This window comes from Mauremys mutica, chromosome 22, assembly GCF_020497125.1.
Source record: "Mauremys mutica isolate MM-2020 ecotype Southern chromosome 22, ASM2049712v1, whole genome shotgun sequence".
NCBI classification, from domain to species: Eukaryota; Metazoa; Chordata; order Testudines; family Geoemydidae; genus Mauremys; species Mauremys mutica.
This window is the reverse complement of record NC_059093.1, coordinates 14,329,378-14,349,816: the sequence shown is the minus strand read 5'-3', so window position 1 is coordinate 14,349,816 and position 20,439 is coordinate 14,329,378. Positions and strand designations below refer to the sequence as shown.

The window sequence follows — 20,439 nt, the reverse complement described above, 5'->3', positions numbered from 1 at the left end:
TGGGAGGGGTAAGGAGAGAGGTCGTACTTCAGTCAGGGAAGGCATTTCTTTGGCTTTTAGTGTTTCTTATACCTCCTCCCCCCATCCCCTCGCCCCTCCTGACTAGTTGCTTGACTAGGCTCGAGATAGGAGTCAAGGCAGTCGTATATTAAATTCCCACCAAAACCAGCAACACTTTAGCTCTATCTCTTATCTTTTCTCGTACTAACAAACACATCTGTCTGGGCAGAAGCAACACACAGTTCTTTGTTCTTTGTTTACACATATTAATAAGAATATAAAAATATTAAAAGTTAAATGGGCAAACAAGACCCAAAATTTGATCTCAGGCAAATATATAGGCCTGACTACTACATTATCATCACTAACATGCCTAATGGTGCTTATATGGCTCCCTTTTATCATAGTATCTGAGCATCTCCCCATCTTTAAAATACATCCAATACCACTGGGAGGTAGGATAGTATCATGATCCCCCTTTTACCAATGGGGAACTGAGAGCCTAAGGTCCAGATCCGCAAAGGTATTTAGGCACCTAACTTCCATTGATTTCAATGAGAGTAAAGTACCTAAATAAATGTTGACAATCTGGGACTATGTGATTTACAAGGTCACAGAAGTGACACCTGTGACAGAGCAGAGGTCTCTCACCTAACCCCTGACCCATCCTTGCTCTCTCACAGAGCAACACATTTCAGTGCAATTGAAATTTCAATTCATTTGTTCCTCTGACAAATCCAAGGATCTGATCTTAGAGGCGATATGTCAACCTTGTGCCACCGCTTCCTGAAACACATCAAGGCAAGAAATGATTGATTAAATGATATAGTAGAACATCAGTAATTTAATAAAGTGGAATCATAATATAAAGAAGTGAATATGATCGATCTCTCTCTCTCTCTAGTTTGCCAAGTTTGCTATCTGTGTAAACTTTTTTGCATATTCCATTTCATTGCCTACATTAAACCTTAACCTCTTTTGACTTTCCAACACCCAGGAGCATTCCCAGGCCTGGAGAGCATTCAGAAAAATTAAAATTTCAAAGTCTTCCCCTCTGGCATGAAAATCAAAGTGAATCAAGTACGGACGTGTCCTCCTCCAAAGATGATGCGCAGAAATAATTGGGGGACCATGCTCCCACCTTCTAATATTCCTTTTGAAGTCAGAGGAACAATATTGGTTTTGTCATAGGCCAGGGTGTTCCTTGGACTAATTAGTGTAAATGGCCCAGCACTTTCTACAACCATTTGAGAGCTACTTCAGCATCTTTGATGCTAATTTAAGGAAGTGTATTGCTTAATTAGAATAATAGGATTTTAAATATTGAAAACTATTCCCTGCCACCCTAGCTAGTCATCACTGTCCATTTCCACACCATCTTCTCTCTCCATGCTTTGTCCATTCCCACTGTAGGTGATATTCACCCCTGAGGACTTAAATGGCACATTGGCCTTGCGCTAGCCCTCTGAACAGTGGTCAATTTCACTCTGCATATGTGTAAAAAGACTTTGTCGTCAATTTGCTGTACAGGAAAAAGAGAGGAATGGACGGAGCTGGGAAATTCATTCAGTATGTGTGTGTGGGGGGGGGTGGATTACCATTAATGCCTGAGTCTTCATTGTAAAAAGAGCCCATCTAGCATCGCAAGCGTAGAATTGTCATCCACATGACATCACATAACAGCTTAGAGCTCAGTGTGATGCTCTGTACCTCGGGGGAGCACCCCAATGATTGTGTGATAGCCAATGCAAAGTTTGTCATGTTGGGTGTCTTCAGAAGGCTCATGATGCACTGAGTATTGTTGTTACAGTAATGTTATAGTAAGGTTATAGATTATAATTTCATGTATGTACTTATGAAGCTGAAAATGTATCCTCGTGGCTTAAAATAAGCCCAGACAAAACTCTCCAAGAGCTGAGAGGCAGTTCACACCTCATCAGGGCATGTATGGGACAAACCCAGTCCAGCGTCACAGGAACAAAGGACACTGACCTAGGCAGCAACAAAAGAATCAGTTGGACTCTCAAAGGAGTCACCCCCCCCCTTTCCTTTGGTCAGATGAGGTAATGCTCACCTGACTCTGAAGCGAGGGGGCAAATCCAAGAGGGAAGAAAGAACATGATAAAAGGGAGAGACGTTTGCCGTGCTCTTCCTCTCTCTTTCCACCTATATCTACAGACACCACATCAAGTGATTGAAGCACTGATCAAAAGGGAGAGCCTGGCTGAAGAGCAACCAGCCAGCCTGTGGTGAGAAACATCTAAGTTTGTAAGGGCACTGAAAGTGTTAAGATCAGCTTAGAATGCGTTTTGCTTTTATTTCATTTGACCAAATCCAACTTGTTATGCTTTGACTTATAATCACTTAGAATAAATAAACAAATTTATTAACTATAAAGATATATTTTATCTGAAGCAGTGTTTGGTTTGAAGTGTGTCAGAGGCTCCCCTTGGGATAACAAGCCTGATACATATTGATTTCTTTGTTAAATTGATGAACTCAGATAAGTTTGCAGTGTCCAGCAGGCATAACTGGACACTGCAAGACAGAGGTTCCGAGGGTTGTGTCTGGGACTGGAGATATTGGCTAGTAGTGTCATTCGGTTGCACAATCCAAGGAGCAACTTACATGCCAGAGGCTATGCGTAAACAGCCCAGGAATGGGGGGTTTCTCACAGCAGAGCAGGGTAAGGCTGGCCCCCAGAGTCAAGGACTGGAGTGACCTAACAGATCACCAGTCTAGATAACGCCAGAGGGGAACGTCACAGTCAGCTCTATGGCATTTAAATAAAAAAAAGTTAATTTTATGCTGGTGAAAAATGTTGGCTTGACAGCCCTAGAGGCTGGATGTTTATATCCACTGAGCAGGTCTAGACAGGTGGCAGTAGTGAAAGCTTTCCCTACCACCATCCTGTTGATGTGCTTCAAATTAAATTTCTTAATCTAGGGTACTGCTAGTTAATTCTCCATGATCCATTCAATACTTGTCCTCTGTAATGAAATTGCCAACAAGGTTGCTATCTGCGATGGTATGTTTGATACAGGCATCTATGTCCTCCAACAGCTAGACTAAACCCATCAACTAATCTGTAGCCAACCTAATGCGCATGAGATAGCAGCAACGTTGGCTGTTGCTGAATGGAGCTGGATTTGAACTGTGACCTAATAATTATATAAAAGCCTGTCACTCATGAGCAATCTCCTGCAGAATTTTTGTTTTCTTAGCAATGTAACAGAGCCAGAGGCTTCTATTATAGCTGCATAATCAGTGGCATTGCAATCAGTGAAAGGTTCTGAAGTCTGCAGCCCCCATTGAGTGCCTAGTGGGAAAAAACAGACTTCTTTCTGAGGGGGCCATCAAGATTCCCTTTCTTCTCTCCATATTAACATTCTCCCTTCTTTGAAACAGTGTGAGCAGCTTGATTCTGACTGATTTTGATGTCAAGAAAGTGTCTTCTTGGTACAGTTCCCTGACACCTATTTTACACACCAATTGCTTCTCTGTGATTTTCCCTGCTTTTGAATGTAATGAAAGAAACCTGTCTTCATTCATTTATTGGAAACCAGAAATCCAGCAGTTTATAAAACAAAGCATGTATGGCTGCCCCATGTAGGAACATTCTCGATCCCTGACATTAATATTCTGAAGTCAGACTCCAGCCCAATTGACTAAAACTTCACCTCTGAGGATTGCAGGACAGTGCACTTAAAAATTTAAACCTCTGTGAAAGTCTTATTACAGAACTTGAAACTGAGGAATACTCTTCTGGCTTCTAGCTTTACTACAAGCCTGAGACAGAATACAGCCTCTTTGTAAAGGTGATGCATCTGGGCCCCGTTTTATGCAAAATTTATTCAGGTTTCAACTTAGTTTCAATTTTATTTGTATTGAAACTCAAGCTGGTGACTGCAGAGAGACGAAAGATCCAAAGTTTACATCTGAGAAGCCTGAAATTTGAGGTTTTCCCATTTCCTTTCAAATTGTCTAAAATCGACTGATTTTGCAGTTAAAAATTAAGCATAATTTTTTTCATTTTAAAATAGGACCATTTGTGAACCATTTCCATGGAAAATATGGTCATATGTTCCAGAAAAATGAATAAAATTAGAAAGTATTTTTTTTCTGAAACTTATTCCAGATGAAAATGGATTTTCCCACATTTTGAATCGTTCATGCATTTGATGAAAGCATTTTTTTCATTAAAGTTTTCTCATTGAAATGAAATTTCTGGGTCACAAAATGCCCAAAAACAAAATTTAAAAGGGCAAAAAAATTACTTTCTCAAAGCTTTACTAGAAACTTCTTAGATCCAGAAGTTCATAGTTACCCTCCATTTTGAGAACAAGGGCTAGGAAACTATCCTTCTGGGATTTTCCCCCCAAGGAATTCTGGAAGTTTGACGCCTCCCACAATTCCTCTGCATGCTCAAAAGGCCTTTTGAAATCTCCCAAGAGCTAGTGCTTCAAGCAACTGTACTGGGGGCTATGGCGTATCTACTTTGAAAGCAGTGATACTTTAGAGGTGACGTACAACAGTGGCAAACCGGCTGTGGTCCTTGTCTACGGTGAACACAGTGCATTGTGGGTAATCATGCTGGTGAAGGTTTAGGTCTTTATTACAGATAAGGCCCGTGAAGTGAAACTGCTGATTTCTACTAATAACCACTGCAGAATTGGAAAGAGACTGGTCCTGTGAGCTACACTGCCCGTTGCGGAGTTGGATTCTGAATGTTCAGCATGCACAGGGCCGAGGACGCATTGTGTGAGAGCGGAAAGCAGCTGCACCCCATTCTCTTAATGAAAATAAGGCTTATTGTTTTCAGCACCTTCACCGTCATCTTCTTTCAACTAAAGGCAATAATTAGCTAGGGCCATTACAGACACATTAATTAGCCAGGCTGGAGAGCAGCACTTAAGGGAACATGCAGCCGTGACAATGCTGTTAAGAATCCTGTGGCACCTTATAGACTAGCAGACGTTTTGCAGCAGAACCAGACTAACACGGCTACCCCTCTGATACTTGACAATGCTGTTGTTTGCTGTGTGGTGTAGAGGTTGCCAGGCAGTCTGTCCCCATGCAATTAAATTCCGATGCACATGTGCAAAAAAAGGAATATCTGAATGAGATTATGGAGTGATTGCAAGTTGTCTTATTGTGCTGGATCTGTGCACCCCTAGGGTTACAAAAAGCAGCTACTGCAGGAAGCTGGCAGTATGCAGTCCTTGATGGATGAAAGGTTTCCATTGTTCCTGTCTTAATTGAATACTTACAACAGGAGATAAATGTGATTGTTTCTGTGGAGCTCAGGATCAGGATGAGGTATTCCCCCAGATAAAGGAGCTATTCCAAGACCTTGATTGCAAGGCAGAAGTTCCTTTTACATGTCTGAGGCTGACTCTCTCTGGTAGTAAGAGGGGCACTCCCTTCTGATCTGATCATAAGCGAACTAGGGAAATGTGGTCTAGATGAAATTACTATAAGGTGGGTGCACAACTGGTTAAAAGATCATACTCAAAGAGTAGTTATCAATGGTCAAACTGGGAAGACGTATCAAGTGGTGTCCCACAGAGGTCAGTCCTGGGTCTGGTACTATTCAATATTTTCCTTAATGACTTGGATAATGGAATGGAGTGTATGCTTATAAAATCTGTAGATGACACCAAGCTGGGAGGGGTTACAAGCACTTTGGAGGACAGGATTAGAATTTAAAACAACCTTGAAAAATTGGTCTGAATACAACAAGATGAAATTCAGTAAAGACAAGTACAAAGTACTACGCTTAGGAAGGAAAAAACAAATGCACAACAAAATGGGGAATAACTGGCTAGGTGGTCGTACTGCTGAAAAGGATCTGGGGGTTATAGTGGATCACAAATTGCATATAAAGCAACAATGTGATGCAGTTGCAAAAAAAGGCTAATATTCTGGGTTCTAATAAGGGGGGAGAGCTAGCTCAGTGATTTGCGCATTGGCCTGCTAAACCCAGGGTTGTGAATTCAATCCTTGAGTGGGCCATTTAGGAATATGGTGCAAAAATCTGTTGGATGATTTAATTGGGGATTTGTCTTGCTTTAAGCAGGGGGTTAGACTAGATACCTCCTGAGGTCCCTTCCAACCCTGGTAGTCTATGATTCTAACAGAGTGTTGAATGTAAGACACAGGACGTAATTGTCCCACTTTACTCAGCACTAGTAAGGACTCAGCTAGAGTACTGTGTCCAATTCTGGGCACCACGCTTTAGGAAAGATGGGGACAAATTGGAGAGTCCACAGGAGAGCAACAAAAGTGATCAAAGGTTTAGAAAACCTGACTTATGAGGAAAGGTTAAAAAAACTGGGCAAGGTTAGCCTTGAGAAAAGAACATTGTGGGGGACCCGAGAACAGTCTTTAAATACAGTGAGGGCTGTTATGGAGAAGAAGTTGATCATTGTCCTCCCTATGTCCAGTGAAGGTAGGACAAGAAGTAATGGGCTTAATCTGCAGCACAGGCGATTTAAGTTAGATATTAGCAAAATCTTTCGAACTATAAGGGTAGCTAAGGTCTTGAATAGGCTTCCAAGGAAGGCTGTGGCATCCCCATCCTTGGAAGATTTTAAGAACAGGTTGGACAAACACCTGCCAGGGATAGTCTAGGCTTACTTTGTCCAGGCTTAGCACAGGGGGCTGGCCTAGATGACCTATTGTGATCCTTTGAGCCTACATTTCTGTGATTCAAAGAGCTCCGAGATTTTATTATAGAACACAGTGCATCTGCTCAGCAGTGGGAAAGCCATGCTAGGAGATGGCTCATCCACTAATAGTGCCTAATCCTGTGTGGGACAAAATGCCCTTTTCTCCCACTACCATTTCTGGGCATTTGGAGCACTAAGCAGCTCGGCGGAAGCATTTAGGTACTTTAGCAGATTCTAGTTATGTCTGAGGAGGAGCATTACTCATTTTAGATCCAATTTCAGCCCTCTAAGGCTCAGATTCTCAAAGGTATTTATGTACTTAACTCCCATTGAAATCAAAATCCAGCATGATGTGCCAGATATGTAAAAGGCACCTTTGAGCCAGTCCTGGCATCTCAAATATGTACCACCAGGTTTTAAAATGGCTCTCAACAAAACCTCTCACCAAGGGATAAGGAGGGTAGGTAGAAGCTAGTGTTATCTGGTGGTGGGTGGGGACGGGGGAGCGACTCACGTCTCTTAGAGAAAACCATGTGGGTACTCAGCAGCATGACAGGACCTGAGAGCTACATAAGTCTTCTGCTGCTGTATGCCAACCTGGCATAAGGGAATGAATGTCAAGCACTGTCTATCCTTGATGGCGCAGTGTGGTAGCATCTATGTCTGGGCACTCGCTGGTTTGCCCATAAGAAGCTTGTTACTAGAGATCTGCAGACTGTTTTGTATAAAGCAAGGGCAGCCCTGTTCCTGAGTGGTTGCCCAGATCTCAAACAGACCCTCTCCTCAAAGCTCAGAACAGTTGGGATAACTTTCTTCCTTCCTTATTTTATTTTTCACAGCAGCCTCTGCACTTCCTGGTTCCTGCCAGTCCAGGAAGCAGAAGTGCCAGAACACTGTGACTAACACTGTACTTGTTGTTCCTGCCTGGAAGCAAGTAATTCTGGAAATCTTCTTGAAAAGAACTGTGTGAGAAATTTCCAGACCTATTTTGCAGCCCAAAGTGTTACATTCTTCCCTCAAGCACAGATAGCAGCTATATACTACTGGCCTGAATGCCTTTTGTTTTAGGTTAAGGAAACCAACAAGAAAGAACAAAAGTAAAGTCTCCAGGCAAGAGCGGTGTGTGTGACTCTCCAGGAGAGGGGGTGGAGGTGTGTGCATGCTCTCTAACAGGTAGCAGCAGCTGTGAGAACAAGATGTGCAGACAGGCACAGTTACTACAAAGGAAGGCTATTCCGGTGGCTAGTACTAGCTCGGGAGACTCAGGTTGAGTTCTTTGCTCCACCGCAGATTTCTTCTGTGACCTTGGGCAAGTCAGTTAGCCTCTCCGTGCCTCAGTTTCCCACTTGTATGATAGTAACATTGCACTTCCCTCCATCCAAGGAGGGTTGTGAAGATAAATACATTAGAGATTGTGAGGTGCTCAGATACTATGGTAGTTGGGACCATATAAGTTCCTATGATACATTTCAAATGTAAAAGTGCAGTGTGCAGAAAATGAAGGCATCATTGTCATAACTGTATCCACTACACCAGGGATCAGCAACCTTTGGCCTGCGGCCTGCCAGGGAAAGCCCCTGCCAGGGAAAGCCCCTGGCAGGCTGAGCCAGTTTGTTTACCTGCAGCGTCCGCAAGTTTGGCCGATCGCGGCTCCCACTGTCCGCAGTTCGCCATTCCAGGACAATGGGGGCTGTGGGAAGCAGCATGGGCTGAGGGATGAGCTGGCCACGCTTTCCGCAGCCCCCATTGGCCTGGGACAGCAAACTGCAGCCACTGGGAGCCCTGATTGGCCGAACCTGCAGACGCTTCTGGCTTTCCCTGGTGGGCTGCATGCCAAAGGTTGCCGATCCCTGCACAATACAGATCAGGATACACATCTGAAACCAGCGTCTGCACTGATCTGCTAAGGTTTTTCCACTGCTAGATATTGCCAGCCACAGAGACAGTTTAAGATCGCTCTCTCTCTATTTTTTTTTTAAGCTGGCCAAATTTGTCCCCGATGTAACTAAGCTTTAACCTGACTGAATTCAGCGGAATTACACCAGCAATGCCTCAGGCCCTAAGAGTTTATACAGAAAAGGCAGGCCCTGTTTCAGTTGTATATGTCCATGACTGACCCCCTAATTGCCATAATGGTCTCATGTTTGAAGTACAGATCTGGAAACCAGAGGACGTAGTTTCATTTCCTGGCTCTGTCATTGACTTGCTATGTGGCAAATTCACTTCACTTCTCCATGCCTCAGTTTCCACAGATCATAATGCTACTTGGGAGGGAAAGGGGATAGCTAATGTTTTCATAGCCCTTGAGAGGCCCAAATTGAAGTTACCAAGCATTACTACATAGTATAAGGTACTATCACCTGCCATAGTGGTGCTCCCTCCACCATGGTAGACTGGGATATGGAGCATTCCCTGAGAAGGCCCCCTGGAAATGCCTGTGTGAGCAAAGCAAGTTGAGTCTCCCTCTGCCTATATAATCTCCCTGGATCTACAAATCTTTCTCCTTCACTGCTACCCCCTGTGGTTGTGGGTACCTCTCTAGCTCCCTCATTTGCAGTCAATTCCATCTTTCAGTACAGGGACTCGGCATATATTCTACCCAGTGACCGTACTCCTCTCTGGCTGCATTCCAGGCCAGGGGCTGAAACCAATCCATGGATGAAGGGAAAGAAAACCAACAGGGAATACCCACAAATAAAACAGTACGGATGGGGTCCTGATGGACAGGCACAGCTCAGTCATGTTAATGTGAATTCCACAGGCGCCTCCAAAGGAGAAGGACCCTTGAGGCTGTGAGAGGAGAGAATGATAGCCAAGGCTCTTCTCAGCTCTGGGAGAAGAGGTACCTTATGTCTTCCCACACCTGAGCTCGACAGGATGAAGACATTTCCTAACCCAATTTGTTTGTCCCCTGTTGTGCCCAGGTGTTAGAGGACATATGGTATATTTCTCCCTGAACCATAAATGCCCCGGCACTAACATTTTCCCCCGTCACAGCCTTCATCTTATAGTAATGTCGTTTGGGTTGTGAGAATGAGATTGGGGAGCATTAGCTTGGAATTGAATTGAATAGATGTTTTGATCTCATTCCACACAGGCCTCTCTCACGCACCAATGAGAGTGTCGGGAGGTCGAAGTTTCCACATCTCCCTGGAATGAATTCCAGAAGCATGACCCGTGTAAACCAAACAAAAGGCAAAGATTTTGGACAGAATTCAGCCTTGCAATAGGCAGGTGATTTCACTTATTCCAAGACTGAATTTTTGCCCTTGAAAGGGTTTCTTCAAACTTCCCCAAAATATATGAATATGTAAAATAAGCACTCGTCCTTGGGCTGAGTACAAGCTTGACAAATTTCAGTTTCATTCAGTGGAAATCCTCCCATTGTCTTCGATGGGCTTTGGTTCAGGCTCCTATAGCTAGCTCCGGGCACCCAGTGCCTAGCACACGTAGGTGCCATAGTGGAATGGCAGAGCAGGTGTTGCTGCAGGTGAGCTGAGTTTGATCATGGAGAACTAGAATTGCAGGGGGCTGTGTAGGTCTGACCTGAGGGACTTCAACAGAGTAGTCAGGGGAACCAAAGTTAGATTAACAAGGTGCTGTATAAGCCAGGCCTGATGTGTTTTGGCAGAGCCGGGGGGAGTTCAGGGCTGGAACAGCTGGAACACTGCAGGTCAGGGATGAGGTGTATTTGCGGGGATGGTGTGATCCTAGCACTGGACTAACCAGAAGGTCAAGACTGACCTGCATCAGCAGAGCAGTGAGGGGAGAGGGGAATCTAGCACGGGGCCATGCCAGAACCACTCTGGCCTACTTCTTAGTGCCATCAAACCTCATCCCTCCGTAAGACCCAGGTTCAGGATTGCAAACATCCCATCTGTCTGCAGAAGCTGCAGTGGGGCCGTCCAGTTCCTTGTGTTCGAATACTCGGCTTTTTGTGCTACAGCCTCTTCTGAGGCTCGTTAAGAGAAGACCCTTTCCATGTCCCAGAGCCAGCAGGTATGGAAATCCACCAAAGCACTTGTAAATAGCAGCAGGACAGCGTGGGCACGCAACAGAGCTTTGCATTTAATATGCCTTTTTCTCCTCTCCTGACGCAGGGATGACTTGCCAGGCCCGGAGCTCCTATATGGACAAAGAGGTGCTATGGGGACACCGCTTCACTCCCGTCCTCACCCTCGAGAAAGACTTTTACGAAGTCGACTACAACAGCTTCCACTGCACCTACGAAACCAACACCCCCACGTGCTGTGCCAAGGAGCTGGCCCAGTCTTTCCAAGAGGGCCGGCTCCTCCGCCACCTCTCCAGCGCCACCCTCCTGAGCGGGGGCGAGGAAGCAGAGACAGCAAAAGAGGAACAGGAGGTGGAAGAGGAAGGAAGGGAGGTGGCTGGGCTGAATGGAGCCAATGGAACAGCAGGAGAGGTGAAGGCAGATATGTCTGTATAACACGTGGATCTGTACTGGACAATAGACAATACATATGCTCCTACTGGAGAAACAGTGGGATGCAGTGGTTAGGGTACTAGCCTGGCAGTCAAGAGACATGGGTTTTATTCCCAGCTCTGTTACCCACCTTTGGGTAGCCTTGGACAAGTCACTCCATAGCCCTGTGCCTCAGTTTCTCCCATCTGTAAAACCAGAGTAATGGTACTTTATCCACATTTGCAAAGCATTTTGAGGTCTATGGACAAGACCTGCTAGATAAGAGGTGTTATTACTGTTGAAGTTCCCCCACAGATTGCTCTGGAAGAGACTCCTTGGTTGGTCAAAATTATTTCCCTTTCAGGGGATATTTAAAAAGAGAAAACATAAAACAACCTAACAATCTCTCATCTCAGTAAGAAGAATGTAGTTTCGTACCTTCACTTAATTTACAAGTCAATGCATTGTAGACATTATTACTGCTAAATTAAAAGAGAGGAAAGAAAAATCCCCTCCTGTATCCAGCTTCCTAGTGATTGCACATGGTGTTTTAGAGTTTTCCTCTTGAACTGTGTCCACCATGATTCATTTCCGACAGGCTGAAAAATCTAAAAGTGGGATGACGGGTCTCTCTTCTGAGATAAATCAGGCATTTCCCACTCTGGCTTTGTGTTGTGGCCTCTTTATCACATGCATCCTACTGGTCAGGCTTTCTCCCCAGACTGGTACAGTGCCATCTCTGGTGTAATTGTTTTGGACAAACATGCTGCTCAGTGCTTGTCATCATGGGATGTTTAGATCTTGCCCATGATAATGGGTTTTGGACCTGCATGTCCCAGGTTCAATCCCCACTTTTGATCCACGGCAATGAGTTCCAGGTCCCTCTCTAAAGTCTGGTCTATTTAGAGGATAAAAGCATACTACTGCTACCAGTTAAGATGTATCCCTTTTGCTTATCGATTTCAGTGGAGATATTCCAGATTTACAGAACTGTTAACAGAATAGAATCTGAACACATGTTGCTTCTGCGAGCAAATGGGGTGGGGAGGAGGAAACTCAGGGCTATCTACACAGCTCCATGGTTTAGACAAAGGGGGTGTGAATTGTAGCATACATTCTCCTTCTATGCTATAACTCCCCTGTGCGTATGCTATGGGCACAAACTAACAGGTAGCTCATTCCCATTAACTTAGTCCTGTTTAAAGATGGCGACATGAAGGCAAACTAGGTATCTTGTAGTTCACACCTGCAGTGTACACACAGGGAAGTTACAGCATGCTAGTGCGTGCTGCAAGTCAGCCCTCCCCCCACATAGTCCGAACTGCTGGGCCATGTAGGTATAACCTTAATCTGTATTTCTGTGCCCATCTGGCATTGATGCTGGGTTTATATGTAATCACTGGGTGAAATTCAGCTCTTGCAGAAGCAGCTTCGATAGAACTGAAATAATTGGGATTGCATCCACTTACAACAGCTCTGAATTTGGTCCATGAGGCTTTAGAAATTAAACACATGCACACACACACAAATCTGTTTTACATAATCTCTGGAGTGATAACCAGAAAGCTGAACATCAAATGGATCCAGTTAGGGGCAGAACGGTGCCAAAGGTGAACTTGTTATTCTGCTTCACTGTATGCAAAGTTCTCTGCTTTTCTTTAAAACAAATGTTTCAATGCTGTTTTTCCTTACTGTTTCTTTAGACAGTGGAAATTTGCTTTCACATAAGTACAGCCATATAGTGAAGCCAGTGCAAACACATGGGCCCTGATTCTCAACGGTATTTAAGGCTTACAATGGAAATTAGGAGTCTAAACACCTTTGAGGATCTGGGTCATGAGTTGAAATCCTGGCTCCACCAAAGTCAATGGCAAAACCCAGGTTGACTTCACCCTTAATGTAGACACACTGCACTGGTTCAGAATGGGGCTCACGTGAGTGTGACTTACCCCAGTAAGCTGCATTGTTTATCACAGGTTCAATGTGTCCACATTAGGTGGCTTCACCAGTTTAACTACATCCAGGTATTTCCACTGATATAAAGAGGTATTTCCCTCGGAAAAAGAGCCCTAACTGGACAATCAGAGCCAGTGTCCTAGCACTCGCAAGCCACACCATCCCAGGGTGTTCATGAAGGACTCTTCGGTAACATCTCAGTGGGCTCACCATTGACCTACCAGTTACATCTCCCAGTATAGAAGGAATGCTTTGTTTTGGAGATCAGTTATCCCCCAGTTAAATAGCTCCTGAAGCCCCTGGGAGTTCTTGGTCATGACTACTGTAGGAGCAGGGTTGGGCTCTAGTTCCACGAAGCAGGAGAGAAAAACGACTAAACCCACTAGGGGACAGGGGAAAGCTGCTTACATCTAAGAAATAATTATTTGTGAAAATTGTTTTCCAGGAGCCTTCAGTCCATGGCTCAAGTGCGCTCCTGATGTCAGGGAGAATAATGGAAAGTGAAACCAGAGCTGATCTTTGCAAGGCAGAGGTAATTTCAGACCTTCGCAGAGGAGCAGTTAAGCTCTGCATGACAAACTGACCTGTCCAGTTTAATTCAGCATTCAAGTCGTGGGAAGCTGGGGCTTCCCGTGTGATTATAGGGATGGGGAGCTGCAAAGATTGCACTGGGGTTTGATCCTGAGGCCTCAGCTCAAGCTGATTGCTGTTCTATACCCTCCTGAGATAAACTGGCCAATTCATAAAGGGCCCGTCCCAGGCAATGTGGAACTTATTCTTCCACTCTGGGATGAGGACCATCACTTGGTCCCCTGTGCCATATACCAGACCTTCTGTTTCCCTGGGGCCCAGGTTTGGTTCTCCCTGGCCAAACTCGTGAGCTCAGTGAGCTTTTCCCAGATAGTACAATGGTCCACCACTGATTCTCCAGCAGGAGAGGCCTCCCATTTGTCCCTCATCAAGTCCAGGGGTCCCCTCATTCTCCTCCCATGCAGCAGCTCGTAAGGAGAGAACCCTGTGGATTCCTGGGGCTCAGTGTCCTGGAAAACTGCTTTTGAAAATAGTGTCAAACCTGCAAATCGTGCATCTTATGCTGTTAGGATTCTTCCTAAAATCAAGCACTCCACACCATCGACCACAAAGGGCTGGTCTGCGCTTAAAATGTAGATTAACAAAGCTATGTCTGTTCCAGCCTAACCCCTGGTGTAGAATAAGCTAGGGCAGCAGAAGAATACTTCCATCAACCTAGCTACTGTCACCTGGAGAGGTGGATTCCTACAACAATGGGAAAACCCCTTCTGGCAGTGTAGGAAGTGTCTACACTACGGTTCTACAGCAGAATACCGGTGGCACCATAGCCTTGCCTCTGTAGCGTCCATAGTGTAGACAAGCTCTGAAGCTGGTTAAATGTAGCATTGTGCCCAGTGATGGCATAACTCTACCTCAGAATGCATTGGCCTTTTAGCATATCTGATGACACAAGCATCTTAATTTCCCTGCTATTCAGCAAGGTCCTTAGATGATTGATTTGCGTGGTCCTACTCATGGGTTTCAAATTAAGCACATGCTTAAGTACCCTGCTGAACTGGTGCCCCAAGCCTCATCAGTGTGATTTCTGCTATTAGAGAGCTTCATTGATTTCTATACTGGAAAAAAATACCATTCTCTGGTTTTCTGTGTTCTTTTAATACGTTCCGTTAAGCTGATGAGATGTATAAGAACTACTGAGACAACAGATTTATAATAGACCTATCTGAAGCAGGCCAAACTTTCACACTTGAACACAATAGAAATAAGTACATCTATCTATCTAACCCCATACACTCCATCTATCTATCTAATCTATCTATCTGTCTAGGAACTAAAGTAGCCCTTGTCAATGTAGTATCTGCAAACCACTCCCTTATGACAGTGTAATTCCATTGACTTGAAAGGAGTTATTCAGGAATTGCAGTCATTGCAGAGAGAGCAGAATATGATCTATTGACATCACTGAGACTTTACACTGAACTCTTTGGGATGGGGACTGTCTCTCACTATGTGTTTGTACAGCATCTAGCGCAACAGGGTCCTGGTCTCATTTGAGACCTCTAGGTGCCGCCGTAATTCAAACAATGAATGATAATAATAATACTAATTTGAGCAAGAATTGTAAGATCAGGTCCTAATTGTAGTAGAAGAAATATTATCAACACCCTCTTGTTGGCCTCAAACCAGCTTTTTGTATATTTTGTGTATATTTCAATAATGTGCGCAAATGAAACCATCCTCTTCTGAATGCTCTCCCATCCTTTGCTATTTAAGAGTCAAGTTCTGCTCTGTTACACTAGTACAAATCTGGAGTGACTCACTATGCTTCATTGGAGCCACCCCAGATTTACCTGGCCCTGGCATAACCTAGAGCAGAACTCGGCCTTGACTTTATATAACTAAATACCAGTGGCCAATTCTCCTCTAGCTTACATCAGTCAAAGTGTGGCGTTATTCCCGATTTTGTCATCATGCATGAGATCAGACTCAGGGCCCTCTATATTTGTCATCCTTTCACTGGCCTTGAAATGGGAACTGCTACCACTTTTATAAATGGATTGAAAGCTCGTCTAGTTTCTCTGTAACTTAATTAAATATCCTCTCCATCATCTGCCAAACTGCTGCTTAATACATTCTGGCAACAATCCTCCCTTCCATGAATTGTAGCAGATATGGCTGGCAATGCAGGAAGCTTATCATATGATATTAATTACTTGAGCATAAATAACATTCTCCCTTATCTCAGCTTCATAATTCAGTGTTTCTGATGGAAATAAATTCATAATAATAAATGAGAGATAACAGCAAGGGGGTAGATCTGGGTCTAAAAATGAATGACAGCTCTTGCAATGGCTGGAAGCTGAAGCTAGACAAATCCAAATTAGAAATTACAAGATTTACAAAGGGAGCTCACAAAACTGGGTGACTGGGCAACAAAATGGCAGATGAAATTCAGTATTGATAAATGCAAAATAACACACATTGGAAAACATAATCCCAGCTATACATATAAAACGATGGGGTCTAAATTAGCTGTTACCACTCAAGAAAGAGATCTTGGAGTCATTGTGGATAGTTCTCTGAAAACATCTACTCAATGTGCAGCGGCAGTCAAAAATGCTAACAGAATGTTGCAAATCATTAGGAAAGGGATAGATAAGAAGACAGAAAACATCATATTGCCTCTATATAAATCCATGATATGCCCACATCTTGAATACTGCATGCAGACTTGGTCTTCCCACCTCAAAAAAAGATATATTGGAATTGGAAAAGATATAACAAAAATTATTAGGGGTATGGAACAGCTTCCACATGAGAAGAGATTAGTAAGACTGGGACTTTTCAGCTTGGAAAAGAGATGACTATAGAAGTCTATAAAATCATGACATGCACCTTAGATACTGCCCTAAAAGGTACCTACAACCCAGAAATGCTTGCACACACCAAAGCTCTGCGTTTGCATTTGCCAAGCAGCTAATTATTCATGGAAATACCAAGCTACCCACATTGTAGGTGCAACAACCAAGTTTTTGCACACAAATTACTCAAATTACAAAGTGTGTTTATGTATGCAGTGGTGGTGTAGCCCTGGTGGTCCCAGAAGAGCTCTGTGTAAGCCTGAAAGCTTGTCTCTCTCACCAACAAAAATTGGTTCTCTCTCTAAAGTTTATTTAGATATTTCCATTGTGCTCAAGTGTAAAAGTTTGGCCTGCTTTAGATAGGTCTATTATAAATCTGTTGTCTCAGTAGTTCTTATATATCTCATCAGCTTAATGGAACCTATTAAAAGTACACAGAAAACCACAGACTGGTATTTTTTATTGGATAGATATAGATGGTGTGTATGGGGGTATATTAGATTAGGTCAGGGGTCCCCAACGTGGTGCACCCACATCTAAATGCACCCGCATCTTGGCCGGCTGTTGAGCATCCGCCAATATGCCACCGAATTTCTGCAGAAATTCAGCGGCATTTCGGCGGATGCTCAACCACCGCCACGGTCCTTCGTTTGGCACCCGCCAGACGAAAAGGTTGGGGACCACTGCATTAGATAATGATGGTAACCAGGGCAAATAATGTTACTCCAAATGAATATACACTGGTGTAACTGAGTGCAAAATTTGGCCCAATGGGATGACTCACGTGAGTAAAAACTATGGACCAAATCCTGAGCTCCTTTACACCAGTATAAACCAGTAAGAATGAGGCCTTATTCATGTGAGGAGAGGATTGTACAATTATGCTGTTCTGTTTACATGCTATTTGAATGTCAGCCTACCTTTGGGCACTGGCAAAAGGGAATGTCAGGGACATCTCTGCACATAAAGTTACACATGAAATGGTCATTTGCTAATGCCCAGGTTACTCGTCAGTCTAACTACCCCCTGGAATGACAGGACTAGCTCAGCAGACACAGCAGATGGATAGCCACATTAGTGTTTCTGACAGTGACTGGGGGCAGGTGCAGCACTCAGTAGAAAGCTGAGCCTTTAAATTAGTGCTACGCAAACACGTAGAGAAATAGCAGGGAAGAAACAGTCTCGCCTGAGCCACTGGTAAAGTAGCACAGACCTAAATAAACAAGTTTCCATTTGCCAAGAGAAATGGCAATGTTCAGAAGCTCCTGAATGAAGCTGTATAGAATGCATCCAAAGCAATGGCCCTAGGATCAAGGATGGGGTCATGAGCAAGAGGCAGCACAATTGCTAGTGGTTTATTGAGTATCTATTGAATTTAATTGAATCTCATTTAACATTGAAAAGAAAGAACTGTAACACGGGGTGAATCCAAACCTAAACTGCTCCATTCTTTGGCTCTCAAATTTTTTATTGAAATACGTATAAAGCTCCTACCAATTATGAAACCCACACTGGAATATTAAATGGTCTGATTCTTTTTTTCAGTCACGCTGGTCCCACTGCAATTCCGTTGATTTCAGTGACATTAGTCCTGATTCACCCCTGGTGTGCAGTGGTGCAAAATCAGATCCTCTGGGAGAAATGTTGGCCGTATTGAGCTCAATGGGAGTTTTGCCATTGACATCATTGCGGCCAAGATTCCATCTTATATTGGCCAAGGTGCACCTTCCTCGTTAAAAACATATCATTGTTCCTTTCAGATGTTTGTAGGGTTTGTCTTTATGTTGTCTGTCAGGTTACCCAGCTCTGTCGATTCACCTCAATCCTGAGCTGCAACACTCTCTGTTCTTCCAGTCTTGGCTCCACACACAGCTCTACCAGTGCTCCTCAATCCTGACCTACTGCACCCACCGCTATGCTGGTCCTGCTCCCCTTCCACCCCTAATAACTCTGCCAATGCTCCTCATGACCAGGGGCGGCTCCAGACCCCAGCACGCCAAGCACGTGCTTGGGGCGGCATGCCACGGGGGGCGCTCTGCCGGTCGCCGGGAGGGCAGCAGGCAGGGTGCCTTCGGCGGCATGCCTGCGGAGGGTCCGTTGGTCTCACGGCTTCGGTGGACCTCCTGCAGGCGTGCCTGCGGAGGGTCCGCTGGTCCCACGGCTTCGGTGGAGCCGCAGGACCAGCGGACCCTCCTCAGGCACACCTGTGGGAGGTCCACCGGTGCCGTGGGACCGGTGAGCGGCAGAGCACCCCCCGTGGCATGACACCGTGCTTGGGGTGGCGAAATGTCTAGAGCCGCCCCTGCTCATGACTGACTTGCCGCATCTTCTGATATTCCAGTCTTGTGTCCCCAGACAGCTTTGCCACTCTGACCTGTAGCACCTCCAGCAATTTCTCCTCAGGAGAATATTAACCAGCTCAAATGATGTGGTGTTTTAGTAACATGCGCAAATAGGGTCAAATCCTCAAAGATATTCAGACTCCTAACTTCCAGTGATTTCAACGAGAGAAGGTGGGTGAGGTAATATCTTTCATTGGACAAACTTCTTTTCGTAAGCGAGACAAGCTTTCGAGTTTACACAGAGCTCTTTGGAAGTTAGGAGCCTAAATACCTTTGAGGATCTGGACGATAGCTAAGAAACCACCAAACTCATTGTATTTGTGGCCTAAGGCATTTTGAGGTTCTGGTCACAAATGAGAGGCACTAATAACTTATTCAAAAATGTGCTCACATTTGCTTGTCTTAGTCCACAAGTTGCCACTTTGATTTAGATTTTGCATACTTAAACTGTTACAGAACCCTGGGCTAATGAAACATTCCACAAATTTATGTTCTCACTCCAGTGGAGACCATTCGAAACCAAATACTTTAGCCCCGCTGCTTTTGCAACCCAAACATCGCAGCATGGAGCTAGTACATGAGAACCTAAGTGTGGAAATGACTGGAGAGCGAAACTGATCGGTCGTTTTCGTTGCCTCAAGGCAAGAGAAATGCACCATGAGAAAGCACTTCACTGGAACTGCTCATTGAGTAAGGTACTATTTAGCATGTGTCAAGATGGCAAAATTAGACTAAATATTAAGGTAATAGTGGCAGTTGAATGACAGTGAAAATCACAATAGAAACAAATATGACAAATATTAAAGGGAGAAATATTAAATAACAATAGCCCCTCCCTATGCTCATCTCTCACTGTTCTTCATTATTTGTCCATCATTTTTATGCCAGATAAGTGAGCAATGCAATCACTACTGAATTCATGCCCCATCTGCCTCCCTCTCATACAGCATCTGAGCTCAGCTGTTTCTGTTCCTCCCAGAATAGAAAGAGGAGAGACAGATGCCAGGCACAGACAGGGAGATTCTTTTCCTGATGGAAGGAAGCAAATAGAAGCTCATTTGGGTTTTGTTCTCCCCAGAACGTGACATCTTTTCATCACCAGACAGGCCACATAGTTCAAGCAGTGATTAGCACAGGAAGGAAGTGGGAACTCAGAGATCATGATTCAGGCAGGAGCAACTCCCCAAATGCTGCGTGAAACAGTAGCAGAGAGAAGTGCATGTGATTGTATTGTGGCATATTTAATTTCACAATATTTAATTTTATTGATTCATAATTGTCTCTTTGTTACCCTGTGCTCTTCCTGTCTGTCTGCTTTACCGACCTGTGGTCTGCCATCTTACAGTTAGGTTGTAAGCTCTTTGGGGCAGGGACTGTCTCTTTGTTATGCCTTTGTACAGCACTCGGCACAGTGGGGCTCAGGTGTCCAGGTGCTACTGCAATATAAATAATAAACATTTAGACTAATGATGAATTTGATGTGGTGGTATGACTGAATAGCCAACTTAGCACAGGGTGCTACAGCTGATTACATGTAGAGGCAAGGGTTGCTGTGTGCCTCAGTGCCTAGGCCAGCAGCCGGAGAGCTGGGTTCTGTTCCTGGCTCTGCCACTGACTTATTGTGTGACCTTGGGCAAGTCACTTTCTCTGTGCCT

General features: G+C 44.4%; 1 protein-coding gene across 1 annotated transcript in view; it reads left to right on the top strand.

The window, feature by feature from the left end:
- KCNJ5 (potassium inwardly rectifying channel subfamily J member 5) overlaps positions 1 to 20,068 on the top strand; it is an 87,929-nt gene extending 67,861 nt beyond the window's left edge. The window contains exons 6-8 of the mRNA XM_044996921.1: positions 10,772 to 11,094; positions 13,496 to 13,582; positions 19,288 to 20,068. Coding sequence (XP_044852856.1) covers positions 10,772 to 11,094; positions 13,496 to 13,582; positions 19,288 to 19,365 — 488 coding nt within the window. The 3' untranslated portion in view covers positions 19,366 to 20,068. The remainder of the gene's footprint in view (positions 1 to 10,771; positions 11,095 to 13,495; positions 13,583 to 19,287) is intronic.
- The last annotated feature ends 371 nt before the right edge of the window (positions 20,069 to 20,439 follow it).